At 48.1% G+C, this 26,729-nt stretch overlaps 1 protein-coding gene across 4 annotated transcripts in view; it reads right to left on the reverse strand.

Moving 5' to 3' along the window:
• The window catches only part of CENPE (centromere protein E), an 81,979-nt gene that overhangs the window by 16,367 nt on the left and 38,883 nt on the right, over positions 1 to 26,729 (reverse strand). For 2 of the 4 annotated variants that reach the window (XM_053257478.1, XM_053257475.1), the window contains 10 exons: positions 25,409 to 25,714; positions 23,477 to 23,770; positions 19,306 to 19,611; positions 18,447 to 18,761; positions 18,181 to 18,339; positions 17,787 to 17,945; positions 10,994 to 11,203; positions 9,654 to 9,791; positions 4,794 to 5,006; positions 1,032 to 1,241 (listed from right to left, as the gene is read on the reverse strand). In XM_053257478.1, the coding sequence (XP_053113453.1) occupies positions 1,032 to 1,241; positions 4,794 to 5,006; positions 9,654 to 9,791; positions 10,994 to 11,203; positions 17,787 to 17,945; positions 18,181 to 18,339; positions 18,447 to 18,761; positions 19,306 to 19,611; positions 23,477 to 23,770; positions 25,409 to 25,714 (2,310 nt within the window). The remainder of the gene's footprint in view (positions 1 to 1,031; positions 1,242 to 4,793; positions 5,007 to 9,653; positions 9,792 to 10,993; positions 11,204 to 17,786; positions 17,946 to 18,180; positions 18,340 to 18,446; positions 18,762 to 19,305; positions 19,612 to 23,476; positions 23,771 to 25,408; positions 25,715 to 26,729) is intronic. The other 2 variants (XM_053257477.1, XM_053257476.1) reach the window with 2 other exon arrangements.

The following is a 26,729-nucleotide window of genomic DNA, read 5'->3' on the forward strand; positions in this document are numbered from 1 at the left end:
GCATGTGCCTGGGTCTGCCTCTGCTGCATCTCAAACATTTACTTCCTGTCCCCATAGCGCGTAAAGTTGCCTTATTTATTGTCCACCTCCCTAGGCTCCACCTTTGCAATAAGATTTCTAGAAGCTTCTTTCACTTGGCGAGTGGAGGTGGCAGCGACAGCAGCAATATTGCTTTTCCTTTTTTGAAGTACAGAGTACAATCAATCCTGCCCTATCACTGATAGGCATAGATTAGGGGTATGCAAGCCAGCTTGCACTCAGAATGTGGCTCGAGGTTGAGCCAAACTAACCGGTTCGGTCCAGGGGCTTGGTTTTTTTTTTTAAATTCACACAAAAAATGGCGGACTTACGACCATTGCGGGGCTTCTGGGTGTGTGTGCTGCTGTGGCTATGTGTGTGTGTGTCCTGAGGTTCCCCCTCCCTCCGGGTCTCAAACAGCCCATTTCTGGCCTCTCAGTGTTGGCGGTGGCCAATCTGGAGACTGCCACGCATGCCCACTGGCCATCTATGACCCAGCCACTGGCCATCAGTGCATTGCAACCTGTTGCACTGGTGGGGGGGGGGGGGAGATTTTTCCAGTAAAAAAGCTGTGCTGCCATGGGGGGTGGGAACCTCAGGAGACCCCCCCCCATGGCAGCACTCCCCAAAGCCCCACAATGGCAGTAAGTTGGCCATTTGGGGGGGGGGGACAAATATTTTTTCTCCTCTCCCACCCCCCAGGCCTGAACTTGAGCCAGACTGGGCCTGGCTCCCAGTGTGCACAAAAGCGGGCTGGACCTGGTTTCATTCGAGTTTTGTTCTACTTGAACTGAACCAGGTTTTCCAGTTTTTCGCGCACCCCTAGCATGGAATACATCTACTAGAAATAAGAGTACTGGCCGAAGTTTATACTGGATATTCTAGAAAGACTGGTGGTTTCGTTTTCTTTAATGTCTAGAAAGAAGCATTAAGGAAAAGGATTTGACATCTCAAATTTAACAGCAGCTTAAGACAGGCTAGCTCCCCACAGGAGATTTTTGACAGAGTGCTACCTCTATGTAGGAATCCAAGTTCTGGCTCATTTCAAGGATATCGAGCTGTTCAGAAACAGCACCATGTTGCTCCAAATCAGGCTTTTTCAGGCTTTGAATCTGAGTTAGCAGCTCCTCTTGTTTTTTCCTCTCATCAAGCAGCTCCATGGTGTAGTTGCTGATATTAACATAGTATTCACTTTTCTTTTTGTACAAGCGGCTATAATAGTACTGTTGAAATGGAAAGATCATTTCATGAGCACACCAGGCATTATTTTGTAGGATTACATAACTCAAGAATGAATCATTGGCACTTAACTGGAAGATCATTCTCCTCAGAAGTGTGGGTTGTATCCGACAATCGTATGGGTTGTCTTGACATCCTGTTCCAATCAAGACAAGGGCCAATCACAGAGCTTCAACATGACCAGGAGGGAGGAGCAATCCCCTCAACCTCGGTATGTAGCCAGCTCTCTATGCTCTGTTGCCAGAAACCATTAATAAACTTCCCACTGTGACAAGCCACAATACATGCAAAAGGAAGAGAGTACCACACGGAATATTGCTTAACAATAACACAATACCCTCCAGGGAGAACAGTCCACCCAGAAAGGAACACTGCTCACAGTCAAAAGGACAGAAGAATAAGACCCAGATGAACCCGGGTTGGGTGGATACAACCCATACTTCTGAGGAGAATAACCTTTTAGGTAAGTGCCAACGATTCGTTCTCCTTCAGAAGAGGGTTGTATATACCAGTAGTACGGGATCTTCTAGAGCCCCTTGAAAGATACTGGGTGGGCCTTGGAGAGTCTGGTCCCTAAGATGGAGCCATTTGCTGCAGAACCCTCCTGCCAAAAGCAGAAGCGGCTGAGGCCCAGTATTTTATAATGTTTCAAGAAGGTAGACAAACACGACCAGGTGGCGACCCGGCAAATGTCTACCAATGGGGCAGAGGTGGAGAAAGTGGCCGAAGCTACTAAACTCTTAGTGGAGTGGTCCGTAGTACCCCGTGGAGAAGGCACCCCATTTGCTGCGTAAGCCTGTTCAATACATTGGCAGATCCAGCTAGCAAGGGTGGAAGTAGACACCTTCCTTCCCAGAGAGCAATCTTGAAAAGAAATAAGAGACTGAGACCCTGAAGGTCTTTGTGCTCTTTAAATAGACCCTTAGGGCCCTATACACACCCAAGGTACGCCACTGCTCTTCCTTCAGGGAAGCAGGCCTGAGGCAAAAGGAAGGCAGCATTAACTCCTGAGAGCTGTGAAAGACAGGGTTAACTTTGGGTAAGAAGGTAGGGTCAGTTTGAAGAAGATCATATTCTTCTTCTAAACCCAAGTCCTTCCGCACGGAAAGTGGTCCCAGATCAGATACCGTCCTTGCAGATGATGTTATAATAAGAAGACCTTTAAGGACAGGAGCTTAAGTGAAACAGACCTCAGAGACTCGAAGGGAGGCTTGGCAAGAGCCTGCAACATCAAGTTCAGGTCCCGCGTGGGGAACCTGTGTACTGCGGGGTTTTTTTTAAGAATGGCTGCCATTTTTAGGAACCTCTGTACTTGTGGGTGTCTGGTCAGGGAAGAGCCTCCTCGCCCTTCCATTACCAAGGACAGGGCAAAGACTTGACATAGGAGGGTATTAGGCTGGAGCCCCTCAACCAAGCCCTTCTGCAAAACCCCCAGGAACTGGCTTATTGAAGCAGATGGGTAGAACCTGTAGGAGCAAGACAAGGTGAAAAACTGAGGTTGAGGGATTGCTCCTCCTTCCTGGTCACATGAAAACTCAGCGATTGGCCCTATCTAGGAGCAGGAGGTCGAGACAACCCATACTAATGGCGGATACAACCCTCTTCGGAGGGAGAATGTAGCATTTTAAATAACATATAGTGAGAAATCTAAGATGTCTGCCTGAATTTTATCCTCCATGTCAGTTCAGGGGGTGGGAGAAAAGACCAACCAACCATTTGAATAGGTTTCTTGAAAGCATTCTAGAAAAAAGGTATGAGGTTAAAAAAGGAGCTAAAGAACTCTGCATCAGGGTTCCCAACCTTGAGTCTCCAGAAGCTGGACTACAACTCCCATCATCCCAAGCCAAATGGCACCCCGCTTTCCAGCTAAGATTAGCTCCTGACTTTATAGTTTAGATTTTGAAAGGTACAATGTAATAGGGATACATGAAGTATTGATGGGTCTTTTCTGGGCCCTGACCACTGGGGATTCTGATGAGGCTCCAGGCTCTTGCCTGCAGAAGGAGAGGGGCAGGAGATGCTGCAGGTAGTCCTGGGCGTGACAGTATATCAAGGGGCCATAGCTCAGCATTACAGCACATGTTTGGGATGCAGAAGGTCCCAGGTTCAATTCTCAGTATCTCCAGTTAGGGCTAGGAAAGACTCCAGCCTAAAACCTTGGGAGAGCCACTGCCAGTCATTGGTATGGGTATGAAGCCAAAGAATTGGCCTATGTCCATAGTAGAGATGCCCCAATTCAGAAGCAGTCTCCACTGTAACAGCAGCAGGAATTCTGGGGAGATGCAAAAAGGACACTTTGGCAGACAAGCCTGTGTGGGACTGGAAGACAGAATTATATTAACACATGAAGCAGTATGGGGCAGAGTCAGACTACTTGTTCATCTAGGCCAGCCCTGTCAACACTGACTGGCAGCAGCTCTCCAGAGTTCAGGCAGGGGGCCTTTTCGGCTCTGGGGAGATACCAGAGAATGGCCTCTTGCATGCAGTGCATGTGCTCTACCACTCAGTTACACAACCTTTTATGAAGGAACCCTTATATGCTGGCTTTCAAGCGAACTCAACACAGTAGTCCAACTATGAGAGGGAAGCACTTCCGTCACTATCCAAATTGCACTTCTCTGAAGCACAAAATTTATAGAAGTGGCGAAGCCATTGAAGAGAGGGGTGTGTACAAATGGTTCAACCACAAGTCAGTGAGCTGCAGACTGGTCCAGTTCAGTCGTGAACCAGACTGGCCTTCAGGAAAGGCGGTCTGGTCAGAGATCAAACTGGCCCACCATTTTGTGGTGGACCGGTTCAAGGGCTTATGCTTGTAAAAAGGGGAATCTGGGGAGATTTCCCTTTTACAAGCAAAGGGGAATCCAGGCTTGAAAGGGCTTCCAAAGGATGGCAGGGGGTGGGGCTGTGCAAGGACATCTTTGAAAGTAGATGTAAGGTGCTTACTGGGATGGCTGCTGCCACTCCTCAAAACCCTCCTAGCACAGCCCCAAGCACAAGGCTCCTCCCAGAAGCGCACCCACACAGTGGCGTGGTTCCATAACCGACTGGCCTCCATGCATTCCAGGTAGTCACGGAACCGTGCTGCAACTATGTGGGTGGTCTGCTGGCGGGGGGCAGGAAGAGCTCTGCACTGGGTCTGCGCCAGAGGAGATTTGAGGAGTGACAGCTGCCCCAATAAGCGGCTTACATCTACTTTCAAAGGTTGCCCTCTCACTGCCAATCCCTCCATTGCCCTTTAGAAGCCCTTTCAAGCCAGGACTCCCTTTACAAGCACAGCCCCTCAGACTGGGTTGAGCTGGTTTGGTTGGATGGACTGGATGGTCTGTTTGACAACCAGCTTGCGGTTCAAAAATGCACAAAACATAAGCGCGAACCCTCGAAATTTGGGCCGAACTGCCAAAATTGGTCCATGCACACTCCTAAGTGAAGGCATCCCACAAGAGATGTTTTTATATGTTTCATATAAGCAACTGTATAGGTATAAGTGAGGTGCTTCAGAAGTAACAAGCAATTGTTTAACCAGTAGCATACAATACCTGAAGTTTGTTCAGCAACCTGTGAAGACGGTTACTGATGAGTTCATGCTCCATTTGAAGCCTTCTGATGGTTTTTGCTTCCTCACGGCAAAGATCTACAAGTCCCTTGGCTACAAGTTCTTTTGGACCATTGAGATCAGACTTTACATTGAGAGAGACTCTTTCAAGATATTCAGACCTCTTCTCCAGCACAGGAAATTTCTTCAGAATCTCCTGAAAAGGAAAGACAATGAACATTTAGCTGCAAGTCAGTCGACGAATTTATAAATATACTAGTATTTTGAAGCCCGTTATAATAACGGGCGCTAGCCTTTTCCTCCCCCCCCCTTTTTTTTAAAGTACTGCTGCCGCCGTTGCCGCCGAAGTCCCACCCTCCCTCCCAACTTCCGAAACCACCTTACCCCGGCCCGTGACAGTTGAGGAAAGGAAGAGCTCAATTGAAGAGGGAAAGAGGAGCTCGCAAGCAGTGCTCCTCCCTCTGCAAAGCCTCTTTCCGAACTGGCGCTTGGGGCGGAAAGGACGCCTCTTACGTCCTTTCTGCCTAAAGCGCCAGTTCGGGCAGAGCCTTTGTAGAGGGAGGAACACTGCTTGCGAGCTCCTCTTTCCCTCTTCAATTGAGCTCTTCCTTTCCTCAACTGTCACGGGCCGGGGTAAGGTGGTTTCGGAAGTTGGGAGGGAGGAAGGGTGGGACTTCGGCGGCGGCAGCATTTTTGTCTCCCTGGGCCGGTCTGGACCCCCGCCGCCATTCCCCCTCCCGCCACCCACCACGGCCTGCGTCTCCGGCCGGGCCGGCCATCCAGGGCTCCGGCGGGCCCGCCACCCGCCGCGGCTCCGGCCGGGCCCTCCGCTGCCCGGGCCCATTCCTGTCTTCCTGGGGCGGCTCTTTCTGGCCACCCAAGATGTTTGGCGGCTCCTGGCGCTTGGTCCTTTGCCGCCGCTAATGGCCGAGGCGGCGGCAGAGCCGCCGCCTCAGCCAGTCTCTTCCTCCTCCGCAGTCCCGGCTTCTTCGGGGTGGCCGTTTGTGGCCGCTCAACATCGCCGCCGGGTGCTGGCGGTCATGTCTCTCTTGGACTGTTCTGAGCATGCGCTCTGCGCATGCTCAAAACAGTCAAGGCACGAACGCACGCTTGGTGTCCGTCCACGGACGGACACCAAGCGTTTTATTAGAGAGGATTACTGACAGAAGCGAATCTTTCTAACCCAGGAGTTCCACAACCCTGTGACCCCAGATTATGTTGGACTACAACTCCCATCAACCCCAACCACAATGGGCCATTGTGGATGGGTGGGTGGGTGATGAGAGTTATAGTTCAACATCTATAGTTCTAACCCATCAACAAAATTACTACTACACTTTAGGTGCTATATAGAAATAAAAGCAACAGGTCTTTGCCCACAGAAGTCCACCATCTACATCCTATAGTTTCCCATACTGTCAAAATATTTAACTAATTTCCTGTCACAGAACTAGATGGAGGGAGCATGCACACTTATTTGTTCAAACAAGCTTCAGTTCAAGCTGTTGAGGAATAATGGTGTTAGGAAGTAGTTAACCACACAAATTTCTTTAAACTGGAAGTTGCTGGGGATCTGCTGGGCATGCTGGGAAAAACTTGATATTTTTATATCAGGAAATTCCATTTTTGTGGGCTTTCTGGGGGGCCAATCAACCATTTAAATATACCTCACTGCTCATAGGGCACAACTCAGCCAAAGTAAATCATTTAACTCCTACCTATTCCAACGGGAGAATTTTAAGTACTGCACGACCAAAATGCAAGAGTCCAGATAACCACAACAGTAGTGCTTGATCATAAGCAACTGAAGTAACTCGGCCTGCTACAGAATGAATTTGTAGGACAAAGTTATTTTGTCTAATTAATGAATGTTATATCAGTCCGAGGGATGACCCCTTTCTCTCTGACCCAGGATTCAAAGACCGGACTCACTTGAGATAATGGTTAGAATCCACAGAAGCATGGACAGGAGAAAGGGTATTAGTGCTCTCTTGCAGAAGTGCTAGTAGCAAACTTCTTGCAGTACAATGGCACAATGCATTGGGGTTATATGAGTAGCGCTGAATAAGGGAGAGACATATAGCAGCACGTACAGCCTAGAGGAACATAAAAAGGACATGTGAAAGAGTTTGTGCAAAGTCATAGGAACATAGGAAGCTGCCATATAATGAGTCAGACCATAGGTCCATCTAGCTCAGTATTGTCTACTAGGGATGCGCATAAATTGATTTTTAAAATTCAATTTGTGCCCCAAACAAATCACCCCTGATTTGTTTTGTGTCCAAATCTACCCCCGCCCCCAAAGCATCCAATTTGATTTGTATTTGCTTTGATTAGATTCAGATCAATTTGGACCACTTAAAGTCCTAGGGGCACCGAATTTGAATGGTAGGTAGTTCCCCATGAACATTTTGAACATTTCCGCCATAGGAAATAATGGGGATTCGACATCATCATATTATTATTTTATTAATTTGATTTATAAAACAACAACAACCATAACCCTAACATGGGTCCCCAGCTTTCATTTTTTAAAAAGCTAAGATCTAGCCCTTGTAGAAGTGGAGTTATGGAGCAAAAGGTGTGGTTATTATTTTTCAAGTGTTTGGATTCTTTGGTGTATAATAACTTTTCCTCATAATGAATCCCTACGATTCATTCACACCTTCATTTCTTCTGTTCATTTTGACTATCACTGAACAGTGCCAACTGTCAACTGCCATGTGTCAACTACACCCCCTCCTCCACCCACACTGGGGTACTCAGTTTATTTTTAGATATTTTGGAGTCTTTAGAGTCTTTTGTGTCTTCATTATGCACTTTCATTTCTTCTGCTCATTTTGACCCCACTGCTTTGCAGGTGGGGGTGGGGAATTAGTGGCATCCCATGTTCCAGCTACTCCATAACCCACAAGCCACTGGGTACTCAGTTTATATTTTAGGAATTTTTGAGATGTTTAGACTCTTTGGTGTGTAATGAATCCTCATTATGAGGATTCATTATGAGGAAAGGTTATTATACACCAAAGAGCCTAAACACTTGAAAAAATCCCTAAAACATAAACTGAGTAGTACCCCACTGCCTTGTGGGTGGGAGGGGGGTATAGTTGGCAGTGTCATGGAAGGAGAGCGGGTCTTGTGGCAGCAAGCATGACATGTCCCCTTAGCTAAGCAGGGTCTGCCCTGGTTACAAATGAATGGGAGACTAGAAGCGTGAGCACTGTAAGATATTCCCTTCAGGGGATGGAGCCGCTCTGGGAAGAGCATCAGAAGGTTCCAAGTTCCCTCCCTGGCATCTCCAAGATAGGGCTGAGAGAGATTCCTGCCTGCAACCTTGGAGAAGCTGCTGCCATTCTGTGAAGACAGTACTGATTTAGATAGACAAATGGTCTGACTCAGTATACGACAGCTTCCTAGGTTCTAGTGTCCCACTGTCCAAAAGATGGTCAAAATGAATAGAAGAAATGAAAGTGTGTAATGAATCCTCGTAAGGATTCATTGAGGGAAAGTTATTATACACCAAAGAATCTAAACACTGGAAAAATAGTGATCACACATTTTGCTCCTTAACTCCACTTCTACAAAAGGGCTAGAGCTTAGCGTTTGTTTAAAAAATGAAAGCCGGGAATCTGTGGAAATTAATAGGAGGGATTCGAATCTCAAATCGATCCGAATCAGGCACGATTCTATTTGGATCCGAATCTAGCCAATGGACCACAGGGGTGATTTGTTTTATCTCCAAATCACCTGAATCAGCTAGATTCGGGTTCAAATTGATTTGTGCCTGAATCAATTTGCACATCCCTATCGTCTACACAGACTGGCAGAGGCTTCTCCAAGGTTATAGGCAGGAATCTCTCTCAGTCCTGTCTTGGAGATGCCAGGGAGGGAACTTGGAAGCTTCTGTTCTTCGTAGAGTGGCTCCACCCCTTAAGGTGAATATCTCACAGTGCTCATACATCAGGTTTCCCATTCATATGCAACCCGGGTGGACCCTGCTTAGCTAAGGGGACAAGTCACGCTTGCTTTTTCCACACTATGTCAGGAACAGCCCTTCTGTGAATAGAAAGGGCTTCTAGCTAGCAGAAGGGCACATTGAATCCAAGCCATAGTGCCTTCTGTGGCCATGGAATTAGTAACAGGCAGAAAGACACATATGCCTTGCAGTTTGCAAACATATGCCTTATGTTGCCATGCCTCTTGTCTTTTCCTAGCTCTATGAGGCCATGAGCAGTATTCTCTAATTTTTCTCATCTGTGTGTGGAATGAGATTTGTTCCAGGCGGGAGTATCAAGGCAGTGTGTGCATACATACATTCAGAGTGGGGCCTTCCCGATTCAACCTGAGCAGGATCTAAAGTTAACTGAGCAGACATCAGAAAACTTGTGAGCGCAGGCACATGCGCACGCACACCTTAGAGGGCACACTGGCCATGAGCCATGCTAATTTCCTGGGGTATTAATGTGTTTTTCTGGGGTATTTTTGGTAGTCTGGGCAAGGTCTGGAACCTACTTGCAAGAATGGCATGTTTCTATCTCTTGTGGTTTGATCTGGGTGTTGCATGTCTGTCAGTGAGGCCCAAGCAGCTTTGTATTATAGGGACACTCCTCTGTTGTGAGCCACCCAGAGAATAATTTGTTAAGGAGCGGCTAACAAACTAAGTTTATCATATCACACCCCCCCCCCCCCGCATTTAATTACAAGATCATATAAAGACAGTGTGTCCTCCTATAATGGGAATTTGATGAACAAGGCATGCAAAACAGGATAATTTAAGCACATCAGTACAGGAAAAGGACACAGTATTATGTGCACATTAAAAAGTTGTGGAATTCTATTTTACCTTTATTTTTAACACTTTGCCTTCCAAACGTTCCCTGTGGTGGTCATCTTTACCCTCTGGCAGTTTTTCTTGGATGGCTTTTAGTTGCTCTCTCAGTTCATCTAAAGCACACTCCTGCTTGGCATTAGTTTCGGAGAACTGGAAGACATGGACTATGGATTAAGCAGTGATGCATATGATAATGTCACTAGGGGTGTGCACAGAACCGCGGAGCTGCGGTCCGGCACTGGGGTGGGGGGGTTCCTTTAAGGGCAGGGGAGGGTTTACTTACCCCTCCCGCCATTTCCCCCCCTCCGGCACGCATATTCTCGTTAGTAATCGGGGTGGCAGGATACCTCCCTGCCGCCCCTTTCCCCGCTTGGCTGCAAAAGGCTTCAAGAAGCCGTTTGAGCGTGTGTATGTCACACGCGTGCTTCACATCTCTGTGACGTGCGTGCATGCTCCCCCGCCCTTAAAGGAACCTCCCACCCCAATCCATCCGAACCCCAAACTGCCCATGTCTGGACAGGTCCGGAGGCCTGCAGAATGGCCTCAGGACCGGTCCAGGCACATCACTAAATGTCACCTCCAAGATGAAACTGATATTGTCCTTCTAATACCTAGGTGATCAAACTCAGCTGAAGACAAACCTAGCCTATCCAACAATGCAACTCCTGTCATCAATGGAAGCTGTAGTCCACCAGCAACTGGGGTGCCAAGTTCTGGAGATTTGTGGTCCACCAGCATCTGTGGATCCAAGTTTGAGAACCTATGGCTTAACAGCTTTGTTTCTTCTAGGTAAGCCCCATTATGCTTAGGGCTCTATCTACCAAGCAAGCTGACCTTGGAAAGGAAATAGGAGTTTCCATCAGTTTTAGCGTCTCCATCTCTTAAACACATTCAAACCAGAGCAACTATCAGAAGTATCTAAACCCTGGGGTTACAAACCGCAATTCCTCTTCTTCTTACTCTAACACTGCAAGATTCTTCCAACGTAAGCATTTTAATCTAGAAGATGTGGGCATATGCCCAAGTTCCTTGACTGCCCTGTATAATGGGCAGCACCCACAGTGCAAGGAGCACTTCTGTAAAAGTAACAGAAGCTTTGGATCCAACCCATACATTTACAAGTTAATACACAATCAAGATTAAGGCCCTGATACAGCTTTGTAACCACCCTGCCTCACCACTGTGATGCGGTACTTTTAGGAAGTTTCCCAGGAGCACATTAAACTATATGCAGCATTTTGACAGTCACACTGTGGGGGTTCAGTCTAAAGGCAGGTGCTGGATCTGAACATCTGACTCCAAAAGGGCAACACACAGGACCAGGATTCCATGTGCTGAACAGCTTCCTATACCTTCTCAGTGTTTTCATCCAAGTTATCCCGAAGTTGGTCATTTTCTGCTCTAATGCTCTCCACTGTCAGCTGGAGGTCATCTTTCTCCTTTTGAAGCAAGGCTTTTTCCTTTGCCAGCTGTTGCAGGTTCAGTGCTTGTGCTCTCTGCTCGGCTAGCAACAGATTCTTTTCACTAGCCTGTACGCTTAATTCTTCCGTCAACTTTTCTAACTAGGAAGATAAGAAGGTACATGGAATACAAATATCATGGATGCTTCCCGAGCCTATCTGATCAGACTTCTGGTATTCATTGCCATCAGTGACATTTTATTTTGTCTATCTAGTAGAGGAAACAGTAGGGAACTTAAGACAATTTTTAAAAATTCCAAACAGATTTTTTTTTAAAAAAGGGGGGGAGGATTCACTGCATTCATATGAATGGGTGTGAAAGGAGCATTGGTTTCACTTACTGTGAAGGCTTCTTCTGGTTGCTGAAGCTAGGGGCATCTCATTAGGGTTATCCCTCTCAGGAGCTCCAAAGCAGGGCAGAATTTGATTGGATAAAAAACAAGTCCCGCCTACCCGAGCCCGAGGGGGATAACTCCTCCCCAGTTCTTTCGGGCCGATAGGCGAACTAGGCTTGCACCCGATAGAGAAGAATGAGAAGGAACAGGAAACAACAGGAAGGGGAAACCAGGAGGAAACCCCAGGCCTGGGCCCTATGAATCCCATTCCTTGATAGCGAGTAGGTCAGAGCGCCGTAGCTGGGTAGGCCGAGATGCCCCTGGCTTCAGCAACCAGAAGAAGCCTTCACGGTAAATGAAACCAATGCTCCTTTCTTGGTTGCTGGAAGCCAGGGGCATCTCATTGGGACATACCACAGCTGACCAACGCGGGCAGGGGCGGTCTGACATTATTGAGGAAGGACCTGTTGCAGCACCCGTCTCCTGAAGGAGGCTCTGGCAGATGCAAATTCAACGATTTTGTAATGCTTGATGAATGTAGATGAAAAAAGCCCATGTGGCCACCCTGCCAATTACTTCGACCGAAGCAGCAGTAGAGAAAGCCGCCGATGCAGCTGCTGACCTCATGGAATGGGCTACAATAGAGGCTGGTGGTCTGAGGCGTTGGGACTCGTATGCCATCGAGATGCAGGCTCTGATCCACCTTGCAATGGCAGTTGACGACACCGCTGACCCCTTAGGGAGTGGATGGAAGGAGACGGACATCGCGTCCGAGGTCTGGGACGAGGCAGAGCGTGTGATGTACACCTTGAGACAATGGGGCACGTCTAGCCTGTGCCACTTCTTTTTAGCAGAGTGAGGGAGAGATGGAGTGCTGATGACACCCTTGGTAGCAGGAAAGGGTCCGTATCAAGCGCACCGCGTCCTCGAGAAAGATGCAGAAGGATTTATTTACAGACAGAGCCCGAAGCTCAGAGACTCTCCTTGCTGAGATAACGGCCACCAGGAAAACCAACTTAAACGTGAGAATCCGAATAGGAATGGTTCAAAGTGGCTCAGAGGGTTATGATAGAAGAGCTCGCAGGACTATGTGTAGCTCCCAGGTGGGGAACCTATGCATTGTAGGTGGCGACAGGAGGGAAGCGCCTCTTAGGAACCGACAAAGGTCAGCGTGAGCCTGAGAAATCTGGGAGTCCGTGCTGGGCAGCATAGGAAGCAGGGACGCTGTCTGTCGCTTTAAGGTGTTAGGACAGAAGCCTTTCTCTAGGCCATGGTGAAGGAATTGAAGAGGGTGTCGGATGGATTCCGAGCCTTGTGGAATGGAGTGTCTAGAGCTCCAACGCAGGAACATCCTCTACGTGTACTGATATACTCTCTCAGCTGAGGGTCGGCGAGAGGCCAGCATAGTGTTCAGGAGTGTGCCAGAGAAGCCTTTCCGCCTGAGGAGGCGCCGCACAGTCTCCAAGCGGCAAGGCGCAACCAGGCTGGATCGGGATGTAGAATGGGTCTATGTGACAGCAGGTCTTGATTTTGAGGGTGTTCATCTAGCGTCCACGCCTCCATGGGATGTAGCTCCGGAACACCAGGGGTGCCTGGGCCAGAATGTGACTAGAGGATGACTACCACCCGGAGCAGTCGGATTCTGCGGAACACTCTTGCTAGCAGCAGAGTTGGTGGAAATGAATACCGCAGCCCTTCTGGCCAGGGTGCTGACATGGCGTCGGTTGCAGTCACGCCTGGGCATGGGAATCTGGACATGAAGTTGGTCAGTTTCCTGTTGAACAGGGCTGCGAAGAGGTCTAGGACTGGCATGCCCAACCGTTCTGTGATTTGTTTGGAGATCGTGGGATGTAGACTCCACTCCCCTGGTGCGATGACAGTGTGACTAAGTCAGTCTGCTGTTACGCTGAGTTTCCCCTTCACATGATGAGCATTATGGACTCTAGGTGGTGCTCTGCCCCGGATAGGAGAAGTGTTGGCTCTTGGTGCATGGACCGAGATCGGGTCCCTCTTTGCTTGTTGATATAAGCCTGGGCCACTATATTGTCCGTCTTACCAGGACATGGCTCGCTTGTGTGGAATACTGGAAGGTTAAGAGGGCTAGCCTGATGGCTGAGTTCCCTCCAGTTGATGCTGTGATCCCTTTCTTGGGGGGACCAGAGACCCTGGGCGGATATGTTTTGGGGGGAGCTCCCCATCCTTGGTCGCTTGCAGCTGTGCAGGCGATGACCCAGGGAGGAACCAAGAAGGGCTTGCCGCTTATAAGATTGTTGGTATCAGCCAGCATTGGAGAGATGACCGGATTGGAGATGGAATAACCAGCAGGATCTTGGATCATTGGCGATCGCCTTCTGGTGTGGAAGGAGGAACCATTGTAGGTCGCGGCGATGGAAGCGAGCCCGAGGTACTGCATCTATTGTGGCCACCATGAGGCCCAGGAACTTCGGTAGAACGCTAAGATAGGCCTTTGGGACTACTAACGCATGTCTGACCTCGGATTGGAGAGATATGCAACGGTCTGGCTGTATAGAGAGTGGCTGCTGTTGTGTCTATGACGACTCTTATAAGGTGACTTTGTAGAGAAGGTCAGATAGTCTGTCCCCCCACATTGATTGTGAACCCGTGGAGATCCAGGACATAGAAAGTGGCCTCGAGATCCCTCTGGGATTCTTGAGTGGAGTAAGATTGCAGAAGCAAGCCGTCGAGGTACGCAAAGGCCTGGATCCCTTGTATGCATAGCCATGCCATTAGTGGTGCAAGAACCTTCGTGAATACGTTGGAGGCAGATGACAGGCCGAATGTCAGAGCTCTATACTGGAAGTGGCGACCCGCATATTTTAAGCGAAGGTACCTCCTGCTGTCCGGGTGTATTGTAACATGGAGGTATGCTTCCTTCAGGTCGATTGACGCCAGACGGTTGTAGCGGTGCAGTGCCTCCGCTATTGATCGTAGGGTTTCTGAGGGAACTGGTTCGAGGTTTGATTGCCTTGATCTCTATGAGATGATGAATGACCTGGAGCATTCTGGGGTGCTTCTCGAAGGACCAAAGCCTTGGCGTCGGGAGGAACCTGTAGGATGGAGGAGGAGTGGCAAACGCCCCCCATGCCAGGTAGGCCTGGCGACATTGTTGTTGCTGTTGTCTGGGCTTAGAGGGTGAAGTAGACCTGAAGGTCCTTGCACCTCTGAAGGAATGACATGTTCTCTGGACTGGCCTACGAAAGGAGAGCTTGTCGGTCCTTTTGCGTACAGAGGTCAGAATGATCTTTTTTCTGCCTTGGACTCTATGAGCACGTCCTGTAGGTCAGATTCCCCAATAGTTTAGTGGAGTCATATGTTACAGAGGTAAGACTGACCCTAGATGAAGGATCCACTTGCCAGTTCTTGAGCCATAAATGGTGTCTGCCGACCACTGCGGCTGTGGAGACCCTAGCTGAGAAGTGGATGGCGTCTAGGGTAGTGTCAGCCATAAAGGCTTGAGGCTTCTGAATGTTTAATAGCTGCCGGCGCATGCGCACTGGGTCAGATGGGAGGTTACTGAGTAACTCGACTACCCATAAGAGGGAGGCCCCGGCTGCCATAGAAGCCGTTGATGTGGCACATGTCACCAGTGCTGAGTTGTCTTGGGCCCTCTTAGATGAGAGTTTTGCTTTCCTGTCTCCCAGATCTTAGAGGGATGCTGCGCCATCCTTTGGCACCAGTGAACTTGACACCAGCTGGGCAAAGGGGGCATTGGTACTGGGTGTCCTAAGCATAGTATTATTATTTTACATTCATAACCTGCTCCTCCGCCGAGGAGCCCAGAGCGGTGCACCACATACTCAAGTCTCTCCTTCGCAACAATCCTGCGGAGCAGGCCAGGCCGAGAGAGTGCGACTGGCCCAGAGTCACCCAGCCAGCACCATGGCCGAATGGGGACCTGAACTCGGGCCTCCCTGGTCCCAGCCCAGCACTCCAACCACTACACCACGCTGGCTCTCGCCTATATCTAAAGGCTTCTGCTGGAAAAGAGTAAAATTTGTTAGTTACAACCATGGGTTTACGATTTTTAGCTGGCAGAAGCCATTCTTCTTTCACCACATTAGCAAAGAGTTCAGGCATAGGCAACACGAAGTCTTTTGCTTTGCTCTGGGGAAGACCAAATCACCCTTAGTTGTCTCCTGTTCTGGTGTAGCCTTAGACTGTAGACCAGGCCTGCTCAACTTAGGCCCCCCAGCTGTTTTTGGACTACAACTCCCATAATCCCCAGCCACAGTGGCCAATAGCCAGGGATTATGGGAGTTGTAGGCCAACATCTGCAGGAGGGCCGAAGTTGAACAGGCCTGCTGTAGACCAATGGTCTCACTAATTTTTGTCATAAGAGAGGGATAGTCCTCTGCCCAAACAGGTGTTGAGATACTGCTGATGGTTCTCCTCCATCCCCATCTGACCCTTTGCTCTCCTGTTTATCTGGGACAGTGTCCAAGTCAGGGACAGGGTGTTGGGGTTCCAGTGGGGGTTCCCCTTCATGGTCAGAAGCCTCAGAAGAGAGGGGGTCTGTACCAGCGGGGATAGTGGTGACCGAGAGGACGCAGGATTGGAAGACCTGTGTCTAGATTTACGCCTATTTTTCTTTGACTTAGGTTTCTTGGGTGGTCTGACCTGAAACCCTGTATCCACCATGGCATTTTTGAACCAGGCCTGCCACTCAGGGGGAATTGTTTTGGCAGAGACAAGGTTGGACTCTGGCTGGCAGCTGCAACTATAGGGGATGGGCTCGGGCGTGCAGCAGCAGATTTTTCACTTTTTTGCCCCCGATCCTTTGATGAAGACGGGAAGGACTGTCCGCCCCCATCCCCCGTTGCCCCACTGGCGGTACTTGCGGTTCGTTCCTGTGTGCTGGTTGCCGTTCTCAGCTCTTGGGCCCGCAGCAAGATAGCCCGTATCTCCTCCACGGTCAGTGGTGGGTAGGTGGACAGGCGTCTCCTAAAACGGAGCTCTTCTAGCTCTTTAGGGGACTCAGCCCCTGCTCGTCTGCAGGCCACTGCCACCGAGTGCATCTCGTGGCCCAAGGGCGGGAGACGCTCAGCGGGTTTCAGGTGTGAGGCGAAGGAGGCTGCAGAGCAGCCGACGCCCACGCAATCCGGGCAGGGAGCTCGGGCGGGTCAGGGGTGTCTGAGAGTGCTGCTTTTGTGGAGCAGCCGGAACGGCTGCCCGGCGGGAGGGTGATGTAGCTCCCGCCTGGAGAGTTCCGCTGCAGCCTGCAGGGCGTGTGACGCGAGGGGCGGGCCCTGGAAAGGCTGAGAGCGGCCGGGCCGAAGTTGACCTGAGTGGTTTCCCGAGGAACCATTGCCCTCTAAAGGAGTCGCAAGAGATAGAAGGGGAGGGGGGGGGGGAAGGACAGACGAGCGAAAAGCTTTAAAGATTTTTCTTCCTTCTTTTTAAAAAATATATATAGGCAGAGGAGTGAAGCAATTGATATTGGAAAGGAATGGATAAAGAAGGCAAAGGAGAGCAAGGAAAAGCCAAAACAAAAACAAACAAACAAACAAACACGCTAAAGGTGCAGAGAGAGGAAAAGAAACTGCTTGGAGCTGCCGAGGACAGAAAGAACTGGGGAGGAGTTATCCCCCTCGGGCTCGGGTAGGCGGGACTTGTTTTTTATCCAATCAAATTCTGTCCTGCTTTGGAGCTCCTGAGAGGGATAACCCTAATGAGATGCCCCTGGCTTCCAGCACCCGAGAATAAGAAGTTCTCCTATGAACAAAGTGAATCCTTTTATCTTAAAAAACCTGGCGTGACTCATGCAGAGCATCTGTGCCCTAGGGCTTGTTTGTTCCCTTTGGCACCCGCCACAGCCCCCTCACCCCAGATACTGCCCCACCCTCACCCTGCTTCTTGCTGCTCTCTCCTTGTTTCTTCCTTTCTCTCGTCCTCTTCCCTTCTTTCCCTCCTCTGCTGTCATTGATTCTCACCCAGCCTCTCCCCACTTGCACACCGTCGTTGCCCCCCCATTACATTACTATTTTTAAGGTTTAGTGTTACTCAAAGTTTTTCAAAAATGCAAGAGCAGTAAAATGTGTTTTAAGTCTATGTTCCACCCCACTCCCAAGTTAGAGATGCAAGTTTTGCCCAGGGCAAAGAGACTTGAAATAATCAAACAATATCAAAATCAAACACTATTTAAGATTATTTTAAAAAGTAGCAAAAGAGGTAGAAGCAAAACTATCATTAAAAATCATTTTAAAGTCCACACAAAGTTTGAAAGCCTTATAAGATTTTAGAATATAAAACATGGTTGATGAGAGGATCTTGTTTCTTTCTATGTTGCACATTTCCACATTCCTCAGCTGTGTACTGTGTCATTTCCTTACCTTATCTCTTAGCTGCATTGTCTCTTCTACAAGTTTTGCTTCCAGTTTCTGAAGCAGCTCGTCTTTCTCAGCAATCAAGTCCTTCTGTCTGTCAGCCTGCTCTTCATGATGTTTCAGTGTTGCTAGTAATTTCTGTCTCTCTTCTTGACTGTCCTCAGCCTTAATAAACAAAACAAATATGGAGTCAGGCTCATCAACTAGTACCTCCAAAATGGAGCGAGCTAGGACATTAGCTGCATTTCCAGAAGCCAATCCAAAATGTTGCAAAAATGTCAGGCAAACAGAATTGTTAAAGGACTTGCTCACCACAAGTGCTTTGGTTTAAGAATTACTGAGAATGTAGGTGAAACACTTTGAATACTCAAGTGCTCTTCAAATACTAAAGCATTCTTACTTCTTGCTTCCGCTGAACAGCTGTCTGGCCCAGTTTCTCCTCCAGTTTTGAAGCCTGGGAATCCTTGTCTGCAATTTGTTGTTTCAGTTCTTCTACCATTTTGTTACGTTCTCCAAGAGAACAATTAGCATTTTGGAGTTGTGTTTGGAGCTGCAAGTTCTTTAAATACATAAGAATACCACACACAGTTAAGTCAGCAAGAATGTTTATATTAATGGTAATAAACACCAAGACAGAGCATTTCTCCTAAAAGAGAGAGTTCTTACCGCTGCAACTGCCTTCTCCACAGTCTCGCCAAGACGATGTAGAGTTTGGCTCATGTTACTCCTCTCAGCCTGAAGAACTTCTACCGTGGTTTCCAACTTCTCTCTTTCTTGGGTTACAGCTCTGAAGTCTTCTTCAGTGCTATGGAGCTTCTGAAGCAATTCTTCTTGTTCCTTCTGCATAGCTTCCATTTTGGATTCATTCTTGACTATCCGTTGCTCCACTTCATTCTGCCTTTCTGCAGCCTGCAGACTCTGCTGTTCTCTCAGCTCAAGCAGCTGCTGCAGGTCAAGGGACTTTTCTTCTAGTTGTTTGACCTGAGATGGGCCAAGCAGTTCTGCACTTATTCCTGCTCTTTTACTCAATTTAGAAAGAGTTTCCATTTTGGAGGAGGAGGTAGCGGCCATGGGCCCACAGCTCCCTTCGGGGGTGCAAACCCAGCTCCAGGTTGCCATGGTGCAAGCCCATCTCCAAGAATTCCCCATGCTGGAGCATGCAGGCCCTGTTCATGTCAGTGGGGTCTTTGCCTCAAGGGCTTACACATCCTCCAGCTCCCAAACTGGGGCCAGTTGATAGTGAATGCATGGTGGGGCAGCAGAACCAGATTCACTAGCCAGCCACAGCCTGAGTGTCTACAGAGCTGGACACACAATGGTCCAGCAGGAGAGCATTTGATCAGCACACTCCCATTAGCCCCCTTAGGCATATCACCTGCCTAGAGCTTTAGTCCTGAAACTGCACTTTCAATCCACCAACTCTTACTCTTAGCCAGCTCATCCCCTCTCCTGTACCTCCCATCTTTGAAGTCAGGTTTGCTTCAGAGAGAGGAAGCAGCCCATTTCTTGGCCCATTCCTGCTTACCTTGGAGGTGATCTCTTCCACCTCTTTCTTGTGTGCCTCTCTCTCCGATTGGAGAGAGTCACGTGCTTGCTCCAGGTCATTTCTTTCCTGCGTTAGGGATTTCCTCTCTTCTTCACTCTCATGCAGTCTTTGAGTCATTTCCAGCTTCTCTCGTTTCTCAGCCTCAAGCTCAGATTCTCTATCCTTTAATTGTCCTTCCAGGTGTTCCAATGAACTCAGTTTCTCTTGGGCTTTGTGGAGCTGCTCCTTCATCTTGAGCAGCAATTCCTCTTGCTCCCCATCTTGGCCCTGCATCTCGAGACAAAGTTTTAACATATTAAAGATTGTTAGTTAGTAGTCTGTTGTGGAGTTGTACATCGTTAGACAGCCTGCTTTCCCATTAGTGTTCTAATTTTTTTAATCTGTGTGCGGAATGAGTTTTGTTCTGGGTGGCAGTATCAAGGCAGTGTGTGCGCCCACATATTCAGAGTGGGACCTTCCTGATTCAACCTGAGCAGGATCTAAAAGTAGCTGAGTGGATATCAGAAAATGTGTGAGTGCGCATACATGCACATGTTTTAGAAGGAACAGTGTTTCCCATATTATTTGTTTATTTATTAGATTTATATACTGCCCTTCCAAAATTGCTCAGGGCAGTTCACAACATGATAAAAACAATTAAAACAAATTAACACTTAAAATCAAACTATTAAAACACAATTCCATTTTCATATTATCCGTGTCCAGAACCAAAGCCTTGCCTTTCAGTAGCCTAAGCCCAGGGAGGCATCTGGTGCAACAGAGAGGGGATTAGACTTTGCGGTGGACCAGAGGGTTCTGCCAGGTAAAGAGTTTGATTGGTAGGATAGTTGGCTGCAGCAGAAAGATTTGCTCCAGGCTGAATTAAGCATGCTTCAGAGGAAGCATGAGTTCTTGGTGGACCAAGGAAATGGAAGTGTCTTGAAGCTGCAAGGAGCTTCACATGTGACTGCATTCTCAAGGTACTATTTGGTTACCTTGAGAATTAGCAGTGTGCCCGAACCGGTCCGGCGGCCATTCCAAAGAATGGCCGAACTGCCGGACCGGTCCGGCCCTGCCTGGTTCGGGTCTGGGTGGGGGGTATGCCTTTAAGGGCGGGAGGGCTTGCTTAGCCCTCCCGCCTCCTTGCCCCCGCCAGCGCCCGTATTGAACAGTATAGGGGCACTGGAAACCAGCCGCCCCCCCCCGCCACCGCCGCGGCGAAATAACCCCCAAAGCCAGCCAGCCAGCCAGCCCTCCCTCCCTCCCAGCTAGCTGCCCTCCCACCCACCCGCTCGCTCACACCGCTCACACACTGGATAAAAAACGAGAGGAGCTCCGGCACAGAGCTCCTCTCGTTCGGAAGGCCTCCTGCAGAATGGTTGCTTGCGCGCGCCGCAAAGCACGCCGTTCTCCGGAGGCCCGGTCTACCCAGCGATCGGAGGCCCGGTCTACCCGGCTCTTTCCCGCCGTGTAGACCGGGCCTCCGATCGCTGGGTAGACCGGGCCTCCGGAGATCGGAGGCCCGGTCTACTCAGCGATCGGAGGCCCGGTCTACCCGGCGGGAAAGGGCCGGGTAGACTGGGCCTCCGATCGCTGGGTAGACCGGGCCTCCGGCGATCGGAGGCCCGGTCTACTCAGCGATTGGAGGCCCGGTCTACCCGGCCCTTTCCCGCCGGGTAGACCGGGCCTCCGGAGAACGGCGTGCTTTGCGGTGCGCGCATGCGCAAGCCGCCATTCTGCAGGAGGCCTTCCGAACGAGAGGAGCTCTGTGCCAGAGCTCCTCTCGTTTTTTATCCAGTGTGCGAGCGGGTGAGCGAGCGGGTGGGTGGGTGGGCAGCTAGCTGGGAGGGAGGGAGGGCTGGCTGGCTGGCTTTGGGGGTTATTTCGCCGCGGCGGCGGCGGCGGCGGGGCGGCTGGTTTCCAGCGCCCCTATACTGTTCAATACGGGCGCTGGCGGGGGCAAGGAGGCGGGAGGGCTAAGCAAGCCCTCCCCGCCCTAGAAACAAGGCCCCCCTTCGGTGCCGGTCCGGACTTCTCCGGACCGTGCACATCACTATTGAGAATGCAGTCATATCCAGGAACATACAATTAAGTATGTAGATTGAGACAATAGTGTCCTTTTGTCCCAATCATCAGCCACATAGGCATGCTCCTCCTGTCCAAATCGCCATGTCTGTCACCTGAATAAGGAATAGCCTACATGTTTTCCTGCCTTTGAGGGGATTTAAGGTGAACCAGTCCGATAAAAACCCTGCCTTTCCCCCAATCAGTGGTTCTCTCAGTACTTTGTTCCTGGGAAAAGATGCTTCCCGCGAGAGGCTGTCAAGGCCTGCTGCTTTTGTGCCACTTCACTGTTCCAGAAGGTAGGCCAAAGCTGAGCACCTGCACTGCACCAAACCCTCTCCTTAGGCTGAATCATTTGGGCTGCTAAGCCCCTTGAGAAGACTGGACTGCAATCAGTAGCTTTGAGTACTCCAGACCAAGAGTACTGCCCTGGCCATTCTCAACCACCAGAGCTTTTGGAAGACTCAGAGTTGGGTTTCCACACAATCATTGGAGATTATCTTGGAGGAGAGGAAAGCTGGTCTTGTGGTAGCAAGCATGACTTGTCCCCTTAGCTAAGCAGGGTCTGCCCTGGTTGCATATGAATGGGAGACTAGAAGTGTGAGCACTGCAAGATATTCCCCTCAGGGGATGAAGCCGCTCTGGGAAGAGCAGAAGGTTCCAAGTTCCCTCCCTGGCTTGCTCTGAGGCCCAATCCTTCTCAGGATGAGCTTGTCACAAGCTAACCTCTTGTGCCCGATTGCCTGGGAGTCTCAGTGTCACCCCCCCACACACACACCCCCGGATGCTGTAGGCTCATGTAAACACAGCTTGGGTACTGTGTTTGCACCCCATTGCAGTCTTAGCGTGACCCCAGGAAGACTCACTCCAGCTTCCACCCTCCCAACAGGTAGGAAGCACTCCTTTGGCGTTGCACACTGAGGAACAGCTCTCTATTACTCCTAACCTATTTACTGCTGCCACCAAGTAGACTTTTTTGAGTGGCTGAGTCTACTGCAACAGCCCTTCAAAAATTACCAGAACTCCAAAACTCTAGTAATGTGGAAAGGTTTGTAGTCGTGGGGTGGAGACAGATCCACAAACTTCTATTTTTTATTTTAACAAGGAAGTTTCCCTTTTGGAGGAGGTGGCAGCAGCGGCGGCAGTGGGCCCACAGCTCCCTTCGAGGGTGCAAACCCTTGACTTCTCCTTCCAGGACTCTGACCACTCTAAACCCTATCAATATATACAGTTTTTCTGGCCCAACAGTTCCTTAATCCAGCCAATCAGAACAAAAATTCCCTCTTCATTAAAAAAACAAAACAGAGAAAACCCTTTCCCCTCCAAAAAATCAACTGTCAAAATGCTAAACCAAAAGTGAAACACAAATGAACTTTTGTCCCTGCAAGCCTTCTCCATGCATCGGGATTTGCAGCCCAAGAATCCTATTTACAATAATGAAGGTTTGGGAATATAATACAATTCATTTAGCAGGGCTTATTTACAGAAACCCGAGAGGTCTAGGCCTTGTTCCTTCACGCACACAAAACAGCAAATTCAGGAAAGGTAACAGGACTTCCCCTCACCCCGCCTCTCCCAAATCTATGCTTTTTACCTCTTTCTCCTTCCTACCCATTACTCCCTTGCCCTGCTCTCCTCTCCCCTGTACACATTTTGCTCAGATTGTTTAAATTCCCGGGATCACCAAGTTTGCCAACTACCTCAATTTGAACTGTGCTACTGTTATTTCTATGTGTCATTTCCTCATTTCTCTGCCATTTGCCTGTGCGCACACTGCAGACCCGTTCTACACACTTGTAAGATTTAACTCAGCCAGTTCCTCCAACTTGACTAACAGTGTAGTTAACAGGTGACAGTGGACAGGTACCCGAGCAAGTGTGGCAAGAATGTCTGCTCAAAATCATTCCCATCCCTGTTAGCAAACCACCCTCCCCCATTGCCTGCCCTTGGCACATAACACTTGCCTAGAGCTTCAGTCCAGCTGTTGGACTGAAGAGAGGGGACGTCCCTTAGCCAAGATGTCCCCTCTCCTGTATCTCCCCATCTTCAAAGTCAGGCTTGCTTCAGACAGAGGAAGCAGCCCTTTTTGTGGCTCGTTCCTGCTTACCTTGGAGGTGATCTTTTCCACCTCTTTTTTGAGTGCCTCTCTCTCCAAATGGAGAGAGTCACGCTCTTGCTCCAGGTCATTTTTCCCCTGGGTTAGAGATTTCCTCTCTTCTTCACTTTCATGAAGTCTTTGAGTCATTTCCAACTTCTCTCGCTTTTCAGCCTCAAGCTCAGATTCTCTATCCTTTAATTGTCCTTCCAGGTGTTCCAATGAACTCAATTTCTCTTGGGCTTCACGGAACTGTTCCTTTATCTTGAGCAGCAGTTCCTCTTGATCCCCGCCTTGGTCCTGCATCTTGAGACAGAACTTTAATACTTTAAACATATTAAAGGGTATTTGCAGTCAGTTATGGACTCCCGTGTGCTCAAGATCAGTCTCATTTCGATGCCCATAACAGAGAGAGGGAGGGAGCGTGCACATGTCTGGCCTTACTTCATGCTAGGATTCCAGCTAGGATAATGTATAATTATGCATTCAAGTGTCTGTACACACGCACATGCTTTAGTGTGAGTGACTGTACCATGCCTTCATTTTAAAAAGTGAACCTGGCACAGACTTTCTTAAATACAAGTACAGATCGGAAGTGCAATTCAACTTATGAAACTGTATGGGCATACCGATCTGTATGTGTACAGGCTATACACAGATTTCCATGTGTTGAACCCAACGTGTGATCATGGCTTATTTCTAGTACTGAAGAGAGAATGAAGTCAATAGCTTTTATCCAGGAGTCCACAAGTCTGAGGACCCTGTTTGCAAACTCTGCCAAATGCAAGGTTAGAGAAAGCTGCTCTGTGGTTTGGGGCTCTATTTATAAAGAGCAAGAACTCTATCATTAAAATAAACTCGCTAAAAAATACCACTATTTTTTACTTCAGGCTCTTCCCCACTAATGACAGAAACTGGTCAGGACTGACACTGAAACCTTGAATGCAGGGTGGATTCGATTTAAATCACTAGTCAGTAAGACTAGATTTAAATCATGGTAAAGTCATTCTTGCTGGTATAATCTTAATATTTACAACCAGATGAAGGTTTCATTTTTGGAATAACAACTTTTCAGATTAGTTACAGTTATATCAAAAATTACTCATTTGGTTATACTATTAGAAATATATAGATAATTATGAAATTATTGCAAGGTGAACTATCTCCAGTTTAATCGGTTAATCAACTTGATTCTATGTACATAGATTTGCAAAGGAACAATGGGATTAAGAGGTCTTTCTCAACTCAACTATTTTACAACATTTTTGCTGTGAAGAGGCGGCATGTTATCTCTGCAGACACAAAATCACAGTTTTGAGAACTGAAAAACCAAGCATCTGTGATAATATCTTGTAGATAGAAATATTGCTCAAAATAATCTTACAGAAGCCTCTGGAAAAGAATGACATTGTGAATGGATTAATGGAATTCATTTACCAAAAAATTTACACATTGAATATATACAGCCTCATGCTACATAATTAAAAACTAATCCTTATTTCACGATGAATAACCTTTGGACTATAATGTATCTTAAACAGAAAACTATCTTTAGATAGATTTTTTCTTCAAAGCATTTTATTTAAAAAAATCAGATTTAAATAAAAAACCATTGATTTTTATCCACCCTGCTTGAATGCCAATCAGAAACCAGATTGAAAAGCTCCCTGCACTGCAGAAGCCCTGCAGCTGCAGAACCAGAGTTTGGGTGAGGAAAGGCTCCCTTTTGATGGATGGGAATATAGCTGATCATTTCGCTTAGACCTGCTTATAGGTCTAAGCAATGGCAGCTTACAATCCTCAACTGAAGAAGAGCTCTGCACATTTCAGTTTTTCCTTTTGCCACACTCACAAATGCATGTCTACTCCAGCTACATAACGAACACCACCTTTTTTTCAAAGTCTGCAGAGTAATAAGTTTAACAGAAACCAGTCCTACTTTACCATTGATTGGGCCACTTGCATCTCTTCTTTGATGTGATCCTTCTCTTTTTGGAGAACTTCCTGCCTGTGCTTCAAGTCATTTTTTTCCTGGATTAGAGTTTTAATTACTTCTTCGTGCTCATGAAGTTTCTGAGCAATAGCCTTTTTGTCCATCATTTCTGCTTCAATTTGAGTCTTGCTGGCTTGGAGTTGCTCTCTCAGTTGCTCTATTTCACCCAGATTTTCCTGTACTTGGCTGAGTTTTCTCCTATTAAGCTCATCCTCTTCCGTAATTTGCATTTGCAATTCTTGGATCTTGCTGGCTAACTTTTTAAAGGAGGAAATGGACACAGGATTTAAGTCACTGATGTTCTTAGATTGTAAGCTCACATTTTCTGCTCTATTCTGAGATTACTACAAGGATACGTTAGCTCTTCACTTCACACTGATCAGTCTCTGAATTCATTTAAGCTAGCTAGTTAAAAGAGCTTCTATTTTAAAGATAGAAGACGGAGAAGCTAGAACTTGAATTTTAAACAAAAAATTAAGAGTTGTTTATTGAGTCTTGTTTCTGTTTTTAGAATAGAAGAGGCTTTTTAGCCAGTCCAGTGGTCTGACCTGGTATAAGACAGCTTCCTTATGTTCCATGTAGTTTCCCCACAGTTCCACTCTCCCAACACTACTGAATATCTAAGATTTTCAAACAGCTTTTAGGCACGTGTTCTCCCCCGCTTGAGACACAATCATTGTGCCTCTAGCTGCTGGCCCTGGGAAACCAAATACTATTTGAAGCACTTGTCAATTTTGCCTCTACAGTGATGAGATTTCTGCATCAGAAGTTGGGTGGAGTGGGGAGAGACCATCAGTTTCACTACTGTCTTTTAACAACCTTTGCACATGGTCACAGTTTTGCAAGTATCCTGAAGTCTACAGGTGGGGAACCATATGTCTGAATGCTTCCCCAAAGGAGACACTCACAGGCACAGGTTGACATCCAGACTTGTGTTTTTCAGAGTTCCAGAAGTACTTTACATAAAAATTTTTTTTTGATAAATTTGGATCCCCGCTGGAGTTTGCAGAAGAAGGAAGAGAGTCTGGAATTATGCTAAAGTGAGCCCAGGAAAGCAGAAAGTGAGCAGCCAGCAAGAAGTGGAACCTAGCTGAAATCACTAGAAGAAAAGGAAGAGCCAGGCTGGATTGTGCCCCAGAGCTGTGCTGTAACCAGCAAGCCAGAAGCTGAGAAGAAAGAAAGTACCGAGGACTGAGTAGGGACCAGTATAGAGCTAGGTAGTGATTGTGTTTTTCCAGCTTTTTTGTTTTCCTTGACCTGCTCTGCAAGTAA

The sequence above is a fragment of the Hemicordylus capensis genome, chromosome 5 (assembly GCF_027244095.1).
Source record: "Hemicordylus capensis ecotype Gifberg chromosome 5, rHemCap1.1.pri, whole genome shotgun sequence".
Lineage (NCBI taxonomy): Eukaryota > Metazoa > Chordata > Lepidosauria > Squamata > Cordylidae > Hemicordylus > Hemicordylus capensis.